The 23,767-nt window shown below is 36.7% G+C and overlaps 1 protein-coding gene across 1 annotated transcript in view; it reads right to left on the minus strand.

Annotated features, from left to right (window-relative positions):
- FARP1 (FERM, ARH/RhoGEF and pleckstrin domain protein 1) overlaps window positions 1-23,767 on the minus strand; it is a 155,708-nt gene that overhangs the window by 127,425 nt on the left and 4,516 nt on the right. The window contains exons 2-3 of the mRNA XM_070943026.1: window positions 5,900-6,059; window positions 4,816-5,010 (exon numbers count right to left, since the gene is read on the minus strand). Of these exons, the coding sequence (XP_070799127.1) occupies window positions 4,816-4,986 (171 nt within the window). The 5' untranslated portion in view covers window positions 4,987-5,010; window positions 5,900-6,059. The remainder of the gene's footprint in view (window positions 1-4,815; window positions 5,011-5,899; window positions 6,060-23,767) is intronic.

The following is a 23,767-nucleotide window of genomic DNA, read 5'->3' on the forward strand; positions in this document are numbered from 1 at the left end:
GATCTGAAACAACTAGCATATAAAATAATTTGTATTTATTTTGTATGTTGTCATAACTTATAGTAAATAAGGAGTGGAGATTTTAAAACCTAGAAGTACTGAGTGATTGTTAAATGCTGTTGGTTATACTGACAACCGAGAGCACTATTGAAATCTGAAAAAAAAATACAGGGTCTACACTCTATAAACACAGAGACCCTCTCTCCCTCAGAAATACAATATTTATGGAGATAGTGCTCACTTAGCGACTGCCTTGTTTAGCTAGTATTCAAAGTTATGATGATGCTAAAAAACAACTTAGCAACCAGTCCTCACATTTATGACCTTCACAGCAGGTATATTCACCCCATACCAAGATGTCCTCAAAGAGTTCACCTGTTCACTTAAAGAAAGTAGCAAGAAGCAAAGAAAAATTGAAGTAAAATCATAAGCACAATCAGATTTTCATTTAGCAACTGCTTTACTTAACTATCAAGTTGCCAATTACAATCACTAAATAAAGATTTTCTATTCAGAAACCTTGAAGGCGGGTACTCTGTATATACCATTCTGATAGATGAAATGCCACTGGATTTACATAGCATCCTAGAACAAGCTAAAATGGTTTAGCATGGAAACCCAGCTATTGTCTTAGCATAGTGTATAAACATCATATTATCCTATAATCTACCCGACAGATTGCTTGAGCACAGCATGTTTGTGTTCACAATAACTATATTTTATTAGCCTAGTGCATTATAGTGCAAGCCTACCTAAAGCTGCAGTTTATGATGCTGACTAATTTTATGGTAGATGTATTCAGTAAATTGAAATATTAGGTTGTTACACAACTCTGCAATCCACCATAAAAATATATTTTACAGGGAAATCAACACAGGATTCTTAGCCCAGTAAATCATGTACAACAATGCAATGCATTATAGCCGTGATGGCGAACCTGTGGCACACAGAGCTCTCTCTGTGGGCCCGCACGCCATTGCCATCTACTTTTCCAGGTTCCGTCATGCGCATGCGCACCGGCCAACTGCTCTCTTCTGGGTTCCGGTGTGTGCTCCAGTTTCGGCATTCAGTGCCGAAAAGGTTACCCCTCACTGTATTATACCAAGTGTATGGAGGCTCTTAGACCAAATCCAAAGGTTTTAAAATAATATAACACAATATAGGGTTATAAAACATGTTTATATACAGCCCACTGAAAAACTTACAAAAGGTGAAATCAAGGTTATACAGAGAAAACTAAAATAAATATCCAGGAATATATAAATGTTGCTGATTTCCAAGAATGTAACCCAATATTATTATTTAGCCCAGAGCAACCTTGGTATCCAAAAATATGATATCATTTAAAAATCTATTCAAGTGTTATATCAACATTGCAGCCATTGCCAAATACTATGTGGAATTTAAAAAGACTGAACAGGGGAAAATTCCCTATCTAGATGGAGGATCCAGCATAATATAGATTAAAAACATAATCAAGAAGGAAAAACTAATTCTAATAATAGTTATTCAAATAATAGGAATAATATCTATAATTCATGTGAAACAATTCCATTTTACAAACCTTATGAGAAATATGTGGATCAATAAAAAACAACTGAAAAACAGAATTAATGGAAGAAATCCATGTAAATGAGGAAGATATGATAAAGGGGAGAGATTAGAAAATTTTTAAAAAGCAGCTGTTATTTTGTCAGATAATTTTATGCATGTCATTCTATTTGGCATTAAGATGCTAACTGGCACAAATTTCAACCTAACATTTGCTATTTGTACTATAATACGGATATTGTTTGTGAATAATGCTGACAATAAAAAACTACTTGTCTGTTACACTTTACTTAGCTGCCATCTTTCTCTTCCGCAACATACATACAAAATTATCTACAATCTCTTGTGCAAGATATATCCTATGATATGGATATCATTTTACATCTTAATTTATGGCTTTACCAAGCGTTCTTTATCATGCGCATGGGAACAATAATTTGTCCATAGTAGTAGCTAGAACCATCATAAAAGAAAATCAGAGGGGATAACAAGAGAAAATTATTGAAGCCTTTTTACACATCAATTCTGAAACGCCTCCCTGACCATAAAATTATTTAAAACAATGCTACCATATCTAATGAAGCTAACCAATCAAATCTCTCAATACTACATGTTTTTTACTGACATTTTAAAAGATATGGCACAAATTATCTGCATTTTAAGGGAGACAATTAACTTTTAGTGAAAAATCAATCTTTAAAGAAAATCTATTATGTGCTTCTAAGGAGAATTAATATTAACACAGTCCTTGTTATAAACATGAAAAATTGTCAATGGTTTTATTGTTAATTTCATAGGCCAAACTTGTTCTCAGGTCTGCTTTCATAATTATTTTAATGTTTGATCTGTTGGGAGAGTGTGAATAGTATTCTTTCAGGCATGGTGAAATAAAGCCCAAGATAAACAAAAATGGAACCTGATTTACTGTTCATGTCTAAAGTTAGAGTGAGAATCAATTTACACCACAATGAAACAGGTAGGGAAAGCTTAAAAGATTGCTTCATGGGTTTTTCACAAATTTTTACTTGATAGTTTTGCCAAATTAGAATTTCAAGCTTGACAGGGCAGGTAGAGGATAAGAAGTGAGAAAAATGACATGAACAAAAAAAAAACCCTACTGAGCCTAGCTACCACAATATCTGACACAAACAAAGATTACATTAAAATGACTTGACACTCCTGATGTCTCATGCTGAACTGATCCCACAAATGGATAACCATGTACTGAAGCTTTCTAAGTTTATTTCAATCAATTTAGAAAGTATCCTTCTTTCAACAGCACTGTCAGGTTGGCATACAATATAAGAGTTGATACACTGGAAGTGATACAAGGAAAGAAGATTTTAAAAATCCATATGGAGAGTTACTAAAAATTAAACCAGCAAAAAGCATGTTTGAACAGTTGGCAGTGAAGAACCTTAATGTGATACTAAAAGGACAGATTTGTTACAGATGTGCATACCCAAAGAAGGCAATCTGTCTCTGGAGCATTTATTTATAGGAATTGGGGATTGAGGAGAGGGTTTTTTCCTCTAATAATAGCTCAAAATCGTTGTCCACTGCTACAAAAGCTTGATTATACTTTCACCATTACTATAGGAGTTTTAAAAAGGGATTTATCATCATAAACCATGACATACTAATCTGATCTAGGGTTTTCCTACATACTAGAATGGCATCTCATCTGACACTGAATGTCATTAGCCAGACTTAAATCAATCCTATCTTCTCCCACCCACCCACCTCCCTAGTCTTGCTTTAAAAAAAGCACAAGAATTAGTCCTCAAGGGATACTATCAAGAGCACTATGGAGAGACACACTGTAATGGAAGAGCATCTAGAAGAAACTCCCCTCCCAAATCACAGTTCTTGTCTGATTAAAAATACTGAACTAGTTCTAAGAATTACTTCTCGGCCAGTTCATGTGGGAAGCTAAAGGCTCTTTCCATTATATACTAATGCTCAGGATGAAAAAATGCAGAAGATTCTTTATGAATAGAAAAAAAAATCTTCACTTATAGATCAGGAGAATGCATTTATGAGGAACCGATCAAGGTACAAACAACACAGACTTTCTACTAATGACAATTGTTGACTTTTGTTGACTAATGTAGGAGAATAATGAAGTGAATGTCCTTATGAGTGCTGGATGACAATGGATCAAGTAATTCATACATCAGCTACTGTTTTTTGCAGATGCTTGTTTGAGCATAACCTTTAATTGAGATAGAGATTAAAGTCTAAAATCTTATGGCATAATGGACCATATAACTAACATATAACTAACATATTAAATAAACCATATAACTAACATATTAAAAATGACAATAAATTTCATAATATGACAACATGATTACCAAAGCTGAGCTTGTTTAAAACAGATATAAAATCTATTAGTTCTTTGATTAATTCTGCATGGCTCAGCAATTATCATAGGGATGCTTTCTCTTTAACTGAGAATATAAAAGAATACATCTTAGCAATTCAGAAATCCCTCTCGTATAGATAATATGCATCTTAATCAAAGTCAGTCCTAACTTCCCAAACATAAATATTTACATTCATTTTGCTGGCTATATTATCTCACAGATCTACTGTAGGTTTTGCAAGAGAATTATTATATATAGCTGTGAGCTGCCAGAGACAAGATGGATTTAAATGTACAAATAACTTTTAAAAACCAGTGATTTCAGGCAATTAAAGATAGGCACATTCTGTTACAAAGAAATTCTCAAAATATATAAAGAAAATTAAACAAGTGGTAATGCACTAATTATGTACCAGTTAGAATGCAATCGCCTTATTTAGTTACAATACTTAAGATTTAAAATGTAAGATCGAAATTACTTTTAGAGTATCTACAGAATAGTTAAAGTGAAATAACTGAAGTTGTTAGTATTAGATTTTTTTCTCTGTAAGGCTAATTATTCAGTTATTTCATAGTTCTTAGTTTATGGTAGTGTATCTTGCAACTGACAGTTTCAGTTAGTGTTAAAAGATTGTGATTTAGATAATTATAGCAGCCTAAAAAGTATTTATTTTCCAAATAGTTTGTGTTGATACCAGGAACATATGAAATATTGTACCCTTATTGCAATTTTAACTACCTTTTAAATATTAAGATTTTTAATACTGCTCTCATATGTGGGCTATTATCACATTATACAAAGTCACAAAACTAGAGGCAGATCTGCCTGGGTGAACTTTTTGTGCCCCCCTAGTCCCCAGCCAAGAATGAATGGTAAACTCAGAATATCACCTTACCGGAATTTCAAATGTTTCCTGTGTATCATCCAGCATTTGGACTTTGATAGAAATAAGTTTTCCTGTAGGTGTTGAAGGCAGTTTCTGTCCATGTTCCAGAGTACTGATGCCAGCATTCTCCTGTACTCCTAGCCGAGATCCTGTTGTCGCTCTTTGCTCCACTTCGCCCATATCTGAAGAGACAAGCTTCTACTTCTAAGAGAGGGGCAAAGAAAAAGAAAATATGGTACCATGTTATTTCAATTACTCTGAAACTTCAAGTGACTTACAGCCGCAACTGAGACTAGAATTTCTTTGTTAAGCAATGCAGTTGTTAAATTAGTCATGCCCAATTTTATGACCTTTTGTGCCATGGTTGTTAAGTGAATCATTTCAGTCGCTAAGTGAGTCACACAATCTTTAAGCAAATCTGACTTTTCCCATTGGCTTTGCTTATGAGAAGCCATCTGGAAGGGTTCCAAATGGCAATAATGTGATTCCAGGAATCTGCAGCCAGTTTAAATACATGCTGAATGCCAAGCAACCAAATTGTGATCATGTGGGGATGCTAGGTTGGTTGTAAGTGTGAGGACTGGTTGTAAGTCATATTTTTCAATGCCGTTGTGACTTTGAACAGTCACTAAATGAATAGTTGTAAGTCAAGAATTACTTGTAGGCTACACTTATTGGGAAAGAAATATTTCCCAATAAAATTGTTTATCTGAAATAACAATGGATTGTGAATTATTCATGTTTTCACTAATCAGTCTTCACAACAAAAATTACTCAAAAATATGTAAAGTAAGAGTGATGATGATACAGCCAGTAACTGATTGTTCTGTGCTTGGAATCCTAGAGAAATTATGAAAATTAATGAAGGTATGATCAGGATTTTTTTGGCTTTAATATTGCCCAAAATAGTAATTTGCTTTTTTAATTAATGCAAATTCAATTAATTTATTCTGGAAAAGAAATTCCAGTCAAGGAACTGTTCCAATGATTTTACTGTAAGTTAATTGGTTTTTGAACTTTCTATTTTTTTAAGCAGGGTTATATATTTTCTACTCTTTGTGGGTAAGTTAAGATGATTCTATGGAACACTCACTGTAACTGATGGATGTAAATGTTATTTGTCTGATATACCAGATCATTATTTCATCTTTTCTTTTGCTCTTCTGATAGCCAAAATGAAGCTTAGTTCAAGTCTTCTGCTGTTGCTCATAAGCCATCCTTTATGTCTTTTATGCATTCATGAATTATAATTCCTAAAGACATAACAAAGTGAAAGATATGAAAGAAATAAAATGTTTTCCTGACTGGCACACTTATAAGTATAATTTATCACAAGCACTGTTTTTGAAAATCACACGTTTAATTAATATACAAAAAACTTCTGAAAACATTCATATTTCAAAATATTCATTACTGTGAATGTTTTCGCTGCAGGCTGACTATCAGTTGGATGTTAGTTCTTTTGGGTTTTTTTATTTTGCATAATTAGCTATACAAATTTAGGTGTTTTAAAAAAAGGAAAAGGTTCTTAGCCAGTAGGACATATATTTTTAATTGATTTCTGCCTCTGTGTTTAATGAAGTTGAAGTTACTGAAGGCTATGGAATAAATATTTGCTTCACTACAATTAAATAGGTATCTGAAACAAATGGCATCTTCAATAAGGTTTAATAGGATATTATTTTCCTCCCACATATTATCCTAGGCCAGAGGTGTCAAACTGGTGGCCCATGGGCCGGATGCATCACAGCCAGGCCATGCCCACTCCACCTCCGTGAATGGGAAAAACATTGTGAAACGTCATGTGATGGCAACATGACATGGCGAGTTTGACACCCTTGTCCTAAGCTAATTATTTGATAGCTATAAAATGAAGCACATCCTCCTGCAATGAAGCATGAGGACACAAAATTATTAACCTCCCCATTAAGTTTACTTAATCTCTCTGAGTCAAATTGTATCCTATTTGCTGTAGGAAACTTAACGTTGATTATTCTCTTCTATTTATAGCAAGGTCTGAACAGATAGTACTATAGAACTGAGTTTGACTGATGTTCAAAAAGGTTGGGGTTGAATTTGGCTCAAAATTCCAGGGCTGTAGCCTGAATTGAGAAGCTTAAAAATAAATCCCAGCAGAAAACAGTGGCAAACAGTTTCCACGTTGTTGCCAAGAAAACAACATGGACTACTTAGAGATTGTTATGATTAAATTTATTCCAAGGCCATTCCAATATGTGAGGAGTAGGAAATAAACAATGTTTGAAAACGTCGTGAAACAAGTATCTAACTACATCTTATATTAATCATTCAGAATGTACTTCTCTATTTTACTCTGGAGTAAGTCCAATGGTATTCAGGGAAGAGTAATTTAAGCTTTCCCTTCTCAGCTAGAAAACTCCTCAAATTTGTCCCTTGTTGATAGTTCCAGTAATAAGCTGCAAATGTAAGTGAGAGGGACGGGTAGCAGTCTCTTTAACAAGGTTTATTTGAGAAGAATTGTGTTACAAATATTTCAGCAATTAAACTATTTCCCATTTAGAACTGATTCATGGAAATTACAGTAGAAAATTTTGGACATTCATTCATTCATTCATTCATTCATTCATTCCAAGAGGCAGTTTTATCACTTCACTTGGGTCCACCTATCCAATGGTCTCCAGAATCTAGGAAAATAATTCTTACAGAAGCTGGACATGTACAAAACATTAAGTTTCTACAAGTGGAAAAATACAAATACAATATCTTCTGGTCACCAAAAGATAATATGAACTGATCATAAAAAATGATATTATAGACACAGCAGCTAAAGCCAGCCTTGTGTTGTTATATAAACAAAGGACAAAGTTTTCCTATAACTATTACAGATGTGATTGCCAATTATAATATTGGCTTCAATGGTCATATTTATGAAGTCCTAAACAGAGATTATGAAAAAATACAATAGAGGAAGAAAAGTACCTAACCGAAATGACTTATTACAAAGAAAAATAAAGAGGAACAAATATTGAAAAGAATAGCAAAAGAAAGAAACTATATCTGTTATGATTAAAAGATCTACTGATTTAGTTAGCTTCACTGTCCAGAAACAGTAAAGCAAGATACTTTTGAGACTCATGTAAAGCTCATATATTCTCAGGTTCTGTTTACTGCTGGCCTAAGAAGAAAGTAATTTATACAAATGTTACTACCTGTCATTTTACTCAATCTCATTTTATTCACAATACATGTAGTCTCAATCATATTTTCAACCGGGAAACTGTCAGTATCTTAGACCAAGCTAAATGCAAAAATGCTAAGGTATTCCTGGAAGCTTGTCACTCAGGCGTATCAGTTACCAACAGGCACATAGAGATAAAAACCAGACACATTTACACACCATTCAAAAGAGACCATAAAAAAGATAGGCAGCAAACCAACCAACCAGAACACATCCTCTTCAGTAGCCAACTGAATTAAGCAGAGATTAACACAGACAAACTATCAAACAGAAAATATCCTTCAAGAAAATCACACCCCCACCAACATTGACAGGGCAAACTTCTTTATATAAACAAGGAGTAAACATGCTTGCACCAATATTATCTGGTTGGCTATGTATGCAAACAAACAACCAAGTTCAGAGAGCACCAAGGACTTCACAGTTCAACCCTGAACTATCTATTCTCTTCTATTGGTAACATATACAGTATATCAGTCTGTTCTTTTGGCTAGTTACAGAGTTGATCATGTGTGTTAACCAGAGCTGGCAAATGCCCAGTGGACTCTGATGGAGGAAGAAACTGCCAATACATTTTAAGCTAAATAAAAGCAGGGTTTCTCAATCTTGATGGTTTTAAGGTGTGTGAACTTCAACTCCCAGAATTCCCCAGCTCACATGTTGAGTTGTAATCCATATATCTCAAGCTGTCAGTATTGAGAAATACTGATTTAGAGGAATGTATGTAAATTTTCCATATTTGGAAAATTGGCTGGAAACATGCAGAAGAGGCCTTCATTATGGAGTGGGTAGACAATGGCTAAAATGATGATGATGTAAATTTTATTTATTATTTTATTAATTTTTATGTCACCCACCTCCCCTATAAGGTGACAAGTTTGAATACTGACTTAGACCAATGTATGTATTGTTGGAGGTGTGGGAGTAGCCATTCTACATTCCTGGACTTTAGTCTGGTCTGCAACTTTCCATAGAACAAAAACCGTAGAGGTTAGCTTGCCAGCTGGAACATTCAATATGGGGGAGTGACTGCCTATTGTAAAATATTAGGCTATGCTCTCTTTCTTAATTATAGCATTTCAACTGTATAAGCAATATGCTACCTGATATCTTCCATAAATTTTGACCTTCAAGTCCCACCAGACCTAAATGTCATAACTATAGCCAACCTTAAGGGAAATATGATGCAAATTATCTAAATGTCACCAAGTTATTTGAGTGAAATTATTTAAAACTGGAAGCTAAAAAAGTTGTCTCATGCAGCAGTTTGTTTCTGTAAGAATAATAAAGACACTGATGGGTCTTTTAAAGCAAATTTATTTTATTCTGTCATAAAGATTGCATGGATCAAGGCTATTTCTTCAGATGAATGGAGTAAATTTATCTGTCAAAATACGCATCTTCACAGTAACAGTTTTATCTATGAGTAATCTTTCATGTACTAAAATGATCAGATACATAGAATATTTCTCTGAAATACAAACATGGTTAGAAATGGAAAATAAATAATAAAAGAGAAATCAAAGAAGTACAAATTCTGGTAAGAGTTTATCCATATGGAGGAAATCAGAGTAAGTCCATGGCACACATCCAAGCAATGTGAAGAACTAGCTATTCAACAGAACATAGATAAAAACCTAATATTTATTAAATGAGTTTGTGTTAACACTCATCATATAGGAACCAAATGTAAGTCTTACCGTATTTCCCAGTTTGAGAATAGAAGACATTTTAAATGGTAACGTATTTTATGTCTATTTTTTTTAACCATTGAAGAACTCTACCCCAATTTCCTAATCAATGCAGTATGGTAGTGGACTTCATTATTATCTAATTTGAAATAATGTAGCATTGATAGAAGAATGATTACATGAAGAACAATCTGCTCAGCAGTTAAACAATTTTCAAGCTTACTGGAGGTAGTGATAGCTAAAACTGCCCTTTCTTGGTTTAAAGGGAACTAGTTTATTTTATTTACATAGCTTCTAGAAAAATAATTTTCAAATCTATATTAACATACTGCTTCATGTCCTGATGATTTCAAATGTAAAGAACTACCACAGTATATTATTTTAATTCTCTTTGAAAAAACACACTTTAAAAGACTTTAATTCTAAATGATCAATATTTTAATCTTTCTTTAGTATCATATTTTGTTACAAAGTAAGCCATTTACAGGGCTTAAAAATGTTTAATAAAAAACATTTCATGTTTAATTATAATCCATTGAGTTCTGTGGATCTCAGCTGCTCAGAATCACTTGTTAGCAAGCTGGGCAGCATATAAATTTAATACATAAAATAAATAAACTCCTGGCTGAATGCTCTTAGGTTATACCTTTAAGCACACATTTCCACTTTCAGACAGCTGAGTAGTTAATACAACCCATGAGCTACAATAAGTACCTTGCAATTATTCCAGAATATGAGAAGATAAATAGAATCTTGGATACACTTCCAATTCCATTTTAATGAAATTAACAAAAGCACAGATATATGAAAACTGTAACGCACGCCCTATTAAAAAATAAAATTCTTGTACCAGCTGGAAAACATCATTCACTCAGCTACATACAAGTAGTTCTTGACTTATGACCATAGTTAAGACCGGAATTCCAGCTACTAAGCAAGCCAGCTGCCAAGTGAGTTCCTTATTTTACAACATTTTTTTCCATACTTGTTAAATGAACCATTCCAGCTATTAAGTGAAGCACGTGGCCATTTAGCAAATCCAGCTTCCCCCATTTACTTTAATAGTTTACTTTAACTTTCCAGCTGGGAAAGTCATAAATGACCCTGGGACCCTGCAACCATTGAAAATACGTGACCACGTGATTACGAAGATGCTGCAGTGGCTGTATGCATAAAGGACTGATTATAAGTCACTTTTTTCAATGCTGTGGTAACTTTGACTGATCACTAAATGGATGGTTTTATCGTTTTGAGAACTACCTGTAGTCCTTTAAAGTACATGTCATAGAAGATAAAGGAATAAAAATTTCTTAACAATTCTCAATAAAAGAACTCACGGCATGTTGAAATAAGCATGCTCACTCCCTAGGTATAATATAAACACTTTTCTTTAAAGGCAAGAATATTTAAATTAAGAAAAATTAACTTAATTTCCGTTTTCTGCAACAATAACACAAGCTGCAAGTTGTAGATACATATATATTTGTGATACTAATGTTTGAAATATAGACCTGGTGTCTTCCAGAAGTGTGCTAAAGAACAGCAATTTGAAAAAGAACCCCAATGAAACATATTAATTTTGAAGAAAAAACAAAAGCAGCCAAAACTTATTCTTGGAGGCAGTTCAAGACTACTTTCAATTTTGGAAATACAAGAAAGTTGGCACCATTTAAAATTTTATTTGGCTTCATTGCTTTCTAGCACTACTCCTTTCAACTTCTGATGGGAACAGCTATCCAATATCATCAGGAAGGCTACATATTGCCTATCAAATACACAGATTTATGTAAAATATTTGTTCCAATCTGAAATGATTGCCTTTATTAATTCACTCAAGTCTGTTGAGGTTATTTTAGTCTGCAGCTGCAAAACACTACAATAATCCTTAAGGATTAAGCAACTTAAAGGCTAAAAGGTATAATGTCAGAAGGTTGCATGAGCTATAGCTTATCCCTTCATTGGAGCATCTACAAGTCTCTTCCTAGGAATTCCTCAAGCCATATTTTGGAAGCTGATAGACTAAATCTCTTGCATATTGTTATTTGTAAGAATGCTACTCAGCCAAAATAGGTACCTTAGACTAATGTTTTTCAAACTTGGCAACTTTAAGAAGTAATGGACTTCAATTCCCAGAATTCCCAAGCCAGCATGCTGACTAGAAAATTTTGGGAGTTGAGGTCCACACCTTAAACTTGCCATGTTTTAAAAACACCATCTTAGGCCTTTCTTAGAAAATAAAATTTTAAAAAATGAGACAAGCTAAGCTAATGAGGTACAAAGTAAGTTCAGAGCAGATAACAGAGTGCAAACTCAGCTATTTGTCTTATGATAAATTGGTGATCTATTGTTCTCCACAATCATCTCACAGACATTTTCTAGACTGCCATGCTCTCCTCCTCCTGAGGGAAGTCACTGTGGTTTCAAGATTTCTGTAATAATCACTAGCCCAAAAATTTGGCCTCCCCTTGACTGTAAAAATTCAGGGGGCAAAAATTGGGGAAAAATTAAGGGGAAATCTTTTCTCTCCTTTCCCTTTGTTTTATTTTATTTGGATGTTCCCTTCCCCAAAGGGGAAAAAAAGACTGCAATGTATTTTTTCTAATAGTATCCTTTAAAATGATACTTAAAGGAGTTAAGATGTAAAATGAATCCATATTTTAAAATGTGTGAAATCAATCAATAAAGCTTGCAAAAGGATAAAAGCCAGCTACCAAGCCCTACACTATATATTGCCAAATTTGCATCCATTTAAAAATTCTTTAAGTCCCATATAATATTTTTGATGGGATACATTATTAATTAAGTGTTATGAGGATGGATACAAATGCAAATTTGGCTTTTAAGACCAGTATCCATAACCATCTGGCTAGGTTACTCTCCAAATATTCTGGGTATGCTGTAATATGCCAGTGAGAAACGTGACAAACTTGGAAATTCAGTGGAAACTCCAAACAGGATTGTAGCCTTATACAAATCACTCTTGCTGGAAAAGTGATGCCACATTTGCAGCTAATTTTATGAGTTGCTTAAACTCTTTTTATAGTAGTGTTGGAAGAAACATCCTTCTAGGTTCTGCTCCAAGTGGGGAAAACAGACACTGGAAACATGGAGACTGCTTGGAAAGATGGTTTAATGGTGGACAGGATCACATAGCTTGAGTTCCTGAACAGAAAAAGGGCAGATACAGTAAATCCTCGGGTTTTTATGCTCTCTCTGGCTCTGCATTTCTTGGGGCCCCAAAAGAGTATCCTGATTGGTTGTCAGATTCCCAGGGGGTGGGGGCCTTGCTGGCTGATGGTCACATGTGCTTCCCAGGTCACATGTGGTGAGTTTCTGCTACTATTGTGTAGAGGGCTAATCCTATCTTTGGCAATTCCTACTATGGCTCTGCCTGAAGGAGGTAGATCTTTGTTATGTAGAATAGACTGGCCCAGGCCTTAATGGCCCATTGACAAAGGGTGGGGGGCAGGAAGGTGGGAGCTGCTTTGTCTGTAAAATATGCTTCTCCCAGGGAAATATAATATTCTGCCTTTTTCATATTTCCTAAAATATTTCACTCTTCCAGGAAAGGGGTGGGTGCTAACTTCCTACAATCCCTACTCTTTTTTTTTTCAAAACGTGAGTTTTGAAACAAGTTCTTGGCAAAAGATTAAAATTGATCACATCAGGGAGGCTTAATGGGTGCTTTTAATTTTCTAATGCAAAGGGGAAGGCATTGTTAGAGGCAACAGAAAAGGATTCCTTCAGTGGCTTCCAAAAGCTTTCAACCATGAAGGTCTAGCAGCCAGGGAAAAATTTCTGGTAAGAATTTTACAGTATCCAATTTTCCATGCCAATTAATTTCAGACTTCAGATATTACTTTCTGTGAGCTTCCAGTCAGGTTTCAAGCAAGCACATGTCCCAAAATTTTTTCACAGCCATAGTTTTCCTTTAAATTACAGGCTGCCCATTTCATGGGTTGGTTACTAAACCTGCCCTAGCTCTTAGTTTAGTGCATCCAGGATTTGTGAGTCCAAATTGAGGTTAGCCAGTGTACAATATCCATTCTTTTTTTTTTTTTTTTTTTTTTTGTGTTACACATAATGAGCCCTGGGATTTCTACTCATGAGACCACCAGTGCAATATATCTTCCTTTACTGGGCAACTGGGCAGCATCATTTGTGAGTCACAGTCAGGGCTTGGGTTTTGGAGATCACTTTTCTGCTATCTCTTCAAGTGAGGGAATTGCCTGAGGGGTATTGCTTCCTTCCCCATGGAATTAGCAGGGAGGTAAAACTACTTGGCTTTTAGTGTTACAGAGCAAAAATCAATCTAGGAGAAGCTTTGTGTGGAGGTAAGTGAAGGAAATAGTTTCAATCTAATTCTGAATAGTGTGTCTCTCTGTGTGTGCATGTGTATGCAGCTACTTTTACAATACAGACAATACAAACATTTTGGACACATTTCTCCTCTCCACCAGACAGAAATCTAGAGTGTACATAACTTGCTGTGGCAATCACTCTCAAATACAGTTCTTACAATAAACTGATTACAATATAAATGAGACAAGAAAGAAAACCTTACAATGAATTTCCACCCTCCACCCATAGTCTTTCCAGCTGTCTTCTGAGGATTGAAAAGAGTCTTTTGGTCTTTACTTGTACATCTCAGGGTCTTTTCTTTCATATCTGCTGGTAAAATGCTTGGTGGTAAGGCTGGTCAGTCAGGCTTGGAAAGGTCTGCTCCACTCTGGTTGCTGTGCTGACTTTCAGTGGAGACTGGATTCAAATCCAATTCCTGGTTCAATCAGATGGAAGGTCTCCTCTGGAGGCAGCATCTGGATCCATGTGCTCTGCTTCCACAGTTGCAGAGTCATCTGTGCAGGGCTGAAAGACATTAGAACAGGGTCCCCTCCCCCCTTTTGTGGGTAATCTTCCCAGGAAAGGCATTGTAACAGGATTACAGATGGGGGGGGGGGGTAGATAGCTTGCAGGTAGAGTTTGAAAAGAAACAACACAACAGTATTGCAGTTACTAAACAGATAATGCAGTTTCAACAAAATGGAGACACAACAGATAAGAAAAAACTGGATTCACATGCTTCAGGGAAGAGATGAACAGGTAAAACCCATTTAAACACATACAGTAAATGCAAGACAGATTTTTTTCCTCGTAAACAAACTTAAAACAGTTTCCTCATAAACTTGAGTTGTTACTTTAAGATACAGAGAGGGAAGGAGAAAAAAAAAAACCAGAAATGAAATGAAATGCTCTCTTTAATCTGTGTTTGTTGGCCAGACAAACACAGGGCAAAGGCTCTTTCTTTCTTTTTTCTCTCTCTCTCCCATTTTTCATTGTTTCAACCTTTTTTTCTTTTCTTTTCTAACAATTTAAAATTCTTGTCTCTAGAGATCAAATACATTTTACAGTTACAATTACCTCGAGGGCGCACAAAGACTTAGACACACACACATAAAGAGAAGAAGGACAAAGAGAAGAAAGCAGAACTCTGAGATTTCACACATACTGATCATTCCCACATAAATCTCAGTTAAATTAGGGAAGGCACAAATCTTAAACATACCACGTGGTTGCATAGAAGACAGAGAGACAAACAAACAAACAAAACAAACAAAACAAAACAAAACAAACAAAAAACCCCAACATTCCTATTTATATATTTCCCTTTTCTTTTAAGTACCTTTATTTAGCCAAATTTGTCTCCCGGTGTTCTCTTAGCAAAGCCCATTTTAAACACAATTTTCCTAATTTCCTTTTATCCATGCCCCTCAATATGGGCACCCGCCTGGCGTCCCAGGCCGCGAGCACTTCATCTACTGGGGTTCCTGCCACCCGCGAACTATCGCTGCCCATGACCCTGTCTTTTCGCCTGAAGGATCACTTCGGCTCAGCCGGGTGGCCCGCTCTCAGTTTTCAGAGGAAAAAGCTCTGGGAAGGACTTCGATTCCCTTGCGAAGTATGGGCCCCTTCCTCTAGGGAATCACCACAACTTTTCGGATCCAAAAAGGGGATCCGCGAGGACCTGCTGACCCCTGCAGCCAGGTGTGGGCACCTCCTCTTACACACACACACGCTCGCCCCGTGTCTGGGCTGGACAAAACCGGGATTCCCTTTTACAGTTTCATTACCCCCCCTTCACACACTTGGCTTTCGCTCGGCTTCCATTCCTTTTAAACACAAAGTTCCACATTTGGCAACCCCCCCTTGCTTTCTCTATCCTACCGGTCATGGCTCAGTGGAGCTAGCAGTAGGCAGAGGTGCGGCTAGAGGTCGCTCAAAGAGGTGAAATCAGACTGTTTTCCAGGTGGAATCCCACACACACACTTCCTCCTTCCCTTACAGAAGGTCCTGTGCTCTGGCAAAACCCCCATGCTCTCCAGACTGTTAGTCTTTCTGCGGCTAGGAAATGCACAGAGGAAGCAAGATCCAACTGTGATTGGGAGAAGGGCCTTCACTCACACACATGCAGGCATACACATATTTCCCATGCTTTTTTCCCATGCTTTAAATTAAAATTTAGAGGTACTCACCTTCTTTCCAAGCAGCCTTTGAGCTCAAACTCAAAACCCCTTTAAAACCTAGTTCCAAATGGCCAAGGTCCAGGAAAACATACCCACAGACTCAATGGGTCTGCTGCTAGCAAGGGAGGCTTACCTGGGCCTGGTCCATTGGTTAGGTTAGCTTGGAGTCCCATCTGGGTCGCCAATTGTTGGAAGAAACATCCTTCTAGGTTCTGCTCCAAGTGGGGAAAACAGACACTGGAAACATGGAGACTGCTTGGAAAGATGGTTTAATGGTGGACAGGATCACATAGCTTGAGTTCCTGAACAGAAAAAGGGCAGATACAGTAAATCCTCGGGTTTTTATGCTCTCTCTGGCTCTGCATTTCTTGGGGCCCCAAAAGAGTATCCTGATTGGTTGTCAGATTCCCAGGGGGTGGGGGCCTTGCTGGCTGATGGTCACATGTGCTTCCCAGGTCACATGTGGTGAGTTTCTGCTACTATTGTGTAGAGGGCTAATCCTATCTTTGGCAATTCCTACTATGGCTCTGCCTGAAGGAGGTAGATCTTTGTTATGTAGAATAGACTGGCCCAGGCCTTAATGGCCCATTGACAAAGGGTGGGGGGCAGGAAGGTGGGAGCTGCTTTGTCTGTAAAATATGCTTCTCCCAGGGAAATATAATATTCTGCCTTTTTCATATTTCCTAAAATATTTCACTCTTCCAGGAAAGGGGTGGGTGCTAACTTCCTACAGTAGATTATATTAGGTGGCTAATGAACACATCTAATCACGCATTATTATTTCATTCTTTCTGACTGTAAAGGAAATCTATAACTGCATAATAAGAGACATTGATTAAATGCTAAAAAACAAGAGAAATAATTCTATAGTTATTTTAAATTTATCTAAAATGTTAGTGAAAAGTATCCCAATTACAGAGATTTTTGCCAGAAAAAAAATCAATACATTCTGCCTAAGATGCTTTTAAAGTAAAATCTGTATCCTAAATGTTAAGAAAAGTGCCCTGCTAATTTTTTTGTAAAATTCTGAACACGGTTTGTACAATATATTGACTATTGGAGTCTGATCTGATAATCCTGATAACAACTTCCCATTCATACTCTTTTTCTGATCATTATAATAATTACTTTGAATATTTGGGTGTACAAGAAGTGTACAATTCAGATGCATATGTGCTATATGTAACTCAACAAACCGTGAGATAGAAATTTGCTTTCTACTCAGTCATATTGTAGGAGGTTTGCACCCACCCCTTTCCTGGAAGAGTGAAATATTTTAGGAAATATGAAAAAGGCAGAATATTATATTTCCCTAGATAAGAAATGGAGAAGCATATTTTACAGACAAAGCAGCTCCCACCTTCCTGCCCCCCACCCTTTGTCAATGGGCCATTAAGGCTTGGGCCAGTCTATTCTACATAACAAAGATCTACCTCCTTCAGTCAGAGCCATAGTAGGAATTGACAAAGATTCAACAAAGATAGGATTAGCCCTCTACACAATAGCAGCAGAAACTCACCACATGTGACCTGGGAAGCACATGTGACCATCAGCCAGCAAGGCCCCCACCCCCTGGGAGTCTGACAACCAATCAGGATACTCTTTTGGGGCCCCAAGAAATGCAGAGCCAGAGAGAGCATAAAAACCCAAGGATTTACTGTATCTGCCCCTTTTCTGTTCAGGAACTCAAGCCATGTGATCCTGTCCACCATTAAACCATCTTTCCAAGCAGTCTCCATCTTTCCAGTGTCTGTTTCCCCACTTGGAGCAGAACCTAGAAGGAGATTTCTTCCAACAATATTGTCAATCTATTTAGTTATATATTGCCAAATTATTCTTTTTATACATGTATGGTGAGCTAGAGATGTCAGAGTCCACATCTGGAAAATTTGTGTTGTTTTATCTGAACTAGTAGTAAAACTCTACAATTTCAGAATAGGTGGCTCTATTCAGCAAACTTTGACTTATATCCTGAAAACTAAGCTGAATCAAGTTACCACATTCCTTGAAATCCTAAAGCTACTGGCTAAACTGGGGGGAAGGGGTAGGATCTGGGAAAGAGGCAATGACAATGCACTTCCAAAGGAGCAAGCAAACTGTGGTTAGGATTGACTCAAGGAAGTCTTTATCTTTACCTTGTTTGGAAATCCTAATGATTGATCTGGGCCTTTGGCATGCAAAGCATGTGCTCTATTACAGGATGTGCTGTTTAGCCCACAAAGAAGCTACAGCATATACAAAGTACTGTACTAGTTTCCCCCAGCCTTAAAACCTGAAATGTTTTCCTTTATTAAGTTAGCCTATTCGTATTTCTCAACCACCAAGCCAAGTAAATTTGATTCATATATTTGTAATCTGATTAATTACAAAGTGATTACAAACTAAATGTACATTGGTTCCAAGTCCTACAATAAATTAATATTTGATCACTTCTTTAAGCAGCATTTTTGTATTTTTTTCAAAACAAAAGATGGATCTTTCACATCATTCAGTTTAGTTTTAGTGGCAACAGAACCACTTGAAAAGGCCCCGATGGGTATCACGTTCTGCAAAATTCAGAAATCAATTTGAAGTCATTTTCTACAAAAGAAAAAAAAAATAAGCCCCAAATTTTAAAAGCATCTCACAATGTTTTAAAAATTAGTAAGAAATGAAGATCATCTTCAGCACTTCCTTTCAAAATTCAATCTGGATTGATTTTCTATCCCATACAATAAGTATGGGAGTGTGTTTGCAAATGTCCAATTTGGCAGTCATATTGAGTATTTCCTTTGAATTCCTGGAAAATATGTTTTCATTTCAAAATGTGACCTCAAAAAATGTCAGTATCCTTTGACTAAACACAGCTGTTTCACACAATTATATTCCTTTCCTCAACACTTACAGTGTAATTTATCTAGTATAATAGGACTTCTTTAGCTCACCATATCAAAAAGCAAACACAAAAAAAATTGAAAAATTATTTTAAAAACATAGGGAAAGTATTATAAAATATAAATGGCAAAACAGAATGCAGATCACATCTCATGAATAATAGGTTTGTGAGACATTATTTTCTGCAGTGCACATATTTCCTTTTTTCCCATCCTTTTGTAAAACAAATTTCTGAAATATAATATCCTAGAAAACTTCCTTATGGAAAATGATCCAAAACATCAATTCTTTCAATTCTTTTCACCTCTTGGAAAGCTACAATATTTTCTCAGGGGAATTCTAATTCATTTATATTACATTTTTAATAAAAAAAAAAAGTGTCTGGCACTATATGAGGATGGTATTACTGTCATTCCATCCTTGGTTGCAAGGATAGTCGTCAGCCATTCAGTTGGGTGCGACCCTCAGCCACTCTATGGATCAGCAATCTCCATGACTTTCTGTGTCACATTGCATCCTTCAGATCTGTCATGGTCCTCCCAGTGTTCTTTAGTGTCCAACAAGAGGGTATTAGAGTAGTTCCTTCTCCTTTTTCTATCACTCCCAGCATGATTGACTTTTCAAGTCAGCTCGCATGATATGCTCAAAGTATAACAACCTCTGTTTGGCAATCCTGGCTTCAAGTGATATTTTTGGTGAGGCTCAGTCTAGGACTTCTTTGTTTGTTATTTTTGCAGTCCATGGGATTTGTAATAGTCACCTCCAGCACCATAGTTCAAAGGCATCCACCTTTCTCTTATCTGCCTTTTTAGGGTCCAAGTTTCATAATCATGGGTAGCAACTTAGAAAAATTATTGCATTCAATAATCTGCATTTAGCTATATTACAACTCCAGCCTCTTCTATTAAATAGCCAGGGTTGCTGTGACATATGAATTCTGGAGCACCCAAAAGAAAGGCAAGAACAGTAAGTCAGCCTGACATGGGAAGAAAATCCAAAGTTCACATTCTGATACCACTAAGATGCTAGTTTTCCTCTCTATCCAAGTAGCACACAATGTCTTTATTCATTTCACCAATATCAAAGTATGCCATGGGAAAAACATTTCACCACTAATGGTAGCGTACAAAGCTGTCTGTAACGTCCTATAGTTACACAGCTTGCCAAAACGATATTTGGTTCAGTGGCCGTTGTTTATAACTGTTTCTGTTGAAAGAAGTTTGGAATTTGCAGAAAATTACAGCAAGCCAGAGCAATAAATCAGTTCATTCATTAAGATTCAGAAAAGATATGTGTTTGATTCCAAGACCTCAATTTACACAATAGCAGGGGGAAATCAGCCAATTCTTCCTCCTTCTATAACTTCCAAGCACACCAAAGGGATTGAGAAGGTTAGAAAATATCATTCCACAAATCATAAGTATGTTTTACATGGAAATATGGTTACACTCAGTTCATCTTGATTTCTTCTAGCCTCCAACTAAGGAATACCAGTATAAAATCTCTGCCATCCTTTGTATAGTTACAGATTTCCAAAACATCGCAAATCAGTAACAAATATAAGCAGGATATAAACACAAAGCTAACACTATTTGAATAAAAACTGCACCAGCACATATTTTGTCTCTGCATACCACAACAATTAAAAGGATGTTCTGGGCTACTAATCAGTTATCAAATAATTTGGGAGTAATGTATCAAAAGTAGCACTGAGAAAGGAGCAATGAAACTTTCAAATAAAGACTCATAAAGGAAGACTACCATATAAGTTGCATTTTAAGAGTATAAAAACCTGGACTATTTGGAGGTAAACATTTCACATGTATCATACTGGATAATGGAGCACTTAAGAGTGACATCACCAGGCAAGAACACAAGTTACTGGACAAATGTACTTAAAGAACTAGCTAGGAACATATTCTATGCTATAATTAAAGGTAATACAGTTGCTTCAACTAAGCAATTTTAAGTCCAGTGAGAGTCGTATCACAGGAAAGTTCATTTCCATGCTTATCTCTGTGGATCAGGTGCTGGGCTATGAATTCCATTACATGCCTCCTGGCACTACTCTTCTGTCTATTGTGCATATACATTATTTAGAAAACATGCATATAGTCCAAAAAAGATAGCTCAGTGTAACTTGTTTGTAATATGGGGGGAAATGCTGAATTTATACACATTTTATTTATTTTTATTTTTATTTTATTTTAAATTTATATACCGCCCTTCTCCCTGAGGACTCAGGGCGGTGTACAGCCAGAATTAAAAAACATAGAATACAAATATTAAAAACAATTAAAATATATATAAATTTGGCCCAAAATTAAAAATACAAACCAATTAAAACATTTAAAATTTCTTCTTAAGCCAGCCCGGCTTGCTGGAAAAAGTGGGTTTTAAGGGCACGGCGGAAGGCACTGAGGTCTTGGATTCTCCTTATCTCTGGGGGCAACTGATTCCAGAGGGTAGGTGCCCCCACAGAGAAAGCCCTCCCCCTGGGGGTCACCAGCCTGCATTGATTGGCTGATGGCACCCTGAGGAGGCCCTCTCTGTGGGAGCGCACGGGACGATGGGAGGTCGTTGGTAGCAGCAGGCGGTCTCGAAGATAGCTAGGCCCGATGCCATGGAGCGCTTTAAAGATGATAACCAGCACCTTGAAGCGCACCCATAAGACCACTGGGAGCCAGTGCAGCTCGCGCAGGAGCGGTGTTACATGGGAGCGCCATGCTGCTCCCATCACTACCCGCGCTGCTGCATTCTGGACCAGTTGGAGCCTCCGGGTGCTCTTCAAGGGGAGCCCCATGTAGAGAGCGTTGCAGTAGTCAAGGCGAGAAGTGACGAGGGCATGAGTGACTGTGCACAGGGAATCCCGATCAAGAAAGGGCCGCAACTGGCGAATCAGGCGAACCTGACAAAAGTGTTGGGGAACATAGAGTTTCACTTGGATTGCCATTACCTCTACATAAATTACCAATATTGAAGCATTCCGACAGTATGTAATCCAGAGGTGGGTTTCAGCAGGTTCTGACCAGTTTTGGAGAACTGGTAGAGGACATTTTGAGTAGTTTGGAGAACCGGTAGTAAAAATTCAGACTGGCCCCATCCCCATCTATTCTCTGCCTCCCAAGTCCCAGCTGACTGGGAGAAAATGGGAATTTTGCAGTAACTTTCCCCTGGATTGGGGTAGAAATGGATTTTTTACAGTATCCTTCCCCTGCCATGCCCACCAAGCCACGCCACGCCCACAGAACCGGTAGTAAAAATTTTTGAAACCCACCACTGATGTAATCCCATGGTGAGTGTCAGCTGTCATTTTGAATCCTCTAGAATCCTAGAATAGTCCTTCAAGACTAAACATCAGCAGAATGAAAGTAACACGAGTGATATCTGTATCATTCTTATATTACTGAGGAGACCTAAATAAAAAATACTGGTTCTCATTAGACGACGATGGATTAATCTTAGCTGCCATTATTACCAATAAGCTTGAAAACGGTTTTTAACAGTGGGTCTAACTGTCATAATCATCAGTCTTACATCAATAGTACATATACTGAATTAGATAATACCAAGTTCAATGCTGCATTCAATAGGAAATTGAGTGTCGTGGTCTTCCAAAGTTATATCAAATAGATGGAAATAAAGTAATACAATTTTTTTAAAAAAACTTCACATTCCTTCTAAATACTTTACTTCCAGAAAAAGATTGAGAGAGATGCAAAATCTGCAGTTGGGTGGAGGGAAAGAAAGGAAAAGAAAAACTCTTCCCCATTATATACCCTGGTTAATCTGAGCCATGAAGAAACTGTGATCTGTTAGCAGTTCTTCTATCACAGTGTGGTGAGCTACAGGGACAATCTTAGAGAAATTGTGTGGTGACTGCTACAAAAACACAATTACAGGTAGTCCTGGATTTACAACAGTTCTTTTAGTGGCAATTTAAAGTTAAAATAGCATTGAAAAAAATGACTTATGAGCGTTTTCACACTTACGGCCATTGCAGCAACCCCAAGGTCATGTGATCCAAATTCAGAGGCTTGGCAACTGACTCATATTTATGACAGTTGCAGTGTCCTGGGGTCATGGGATCAACTTTTGTGGCCTTCTGACAAGCAAAGTCAATGACGAAGCCAGATTCACTTAACAATTGTGTTACTAACTTTAACCATTGCAGTGATTCATTTAGAACTGTGGCAAAAAAGGTTGTAAAATGGAGCAAAATTCACTTAATTTTCTTAATATATTTTATGATATAATATCTATCTCTGCTTTTGATCTCCCACTTTGTACAATGTTTATAATAAAATAACATAAAAAAAACAGAGAAAGCTCAAGAAACACATATTGTACAATTAATATTATCAGGGCAACTTTTCATATGCTCATAAGATGCTCAAGGAAATACTGACTATACACCAGTCTATCCTCAACCATTCAGTTTGCTCAATTCATACATTGCAATAGGCTGTGGTTTGCTCCAGAGACAGAATAAAGCCCAAACCATGTTTGGACTTTCTATCGAATCCAGCAATCTATAGCTATTCATGATTTTCATCTCCTTAGTCTTGCTGTGTTTCTTCTGCTACTGTTCCTGGGAAGAGTAATGGTTTTAGGTATTAATCATCAAAGCAGCAAGCACGAGTCCAGGTTTATGAAGT

This window comes from Pituophis catenifer, unplaced genomic scaffold, assembly GCF_029215685.1.
Source record: "Pituophis catenifer annectens isolate HBS135680 unplaced genomic scaffold, rPitCat1.0.hap2 SCAF_4, whole genome shotgun sequence".
NCBI classification, from domain to species: domain Eukaryota; kingdom Metazoa; phylum Chordata; class Lepidosauria; order Squamata; family Colubridae; genus Pituophis; species Pituophis catenifer.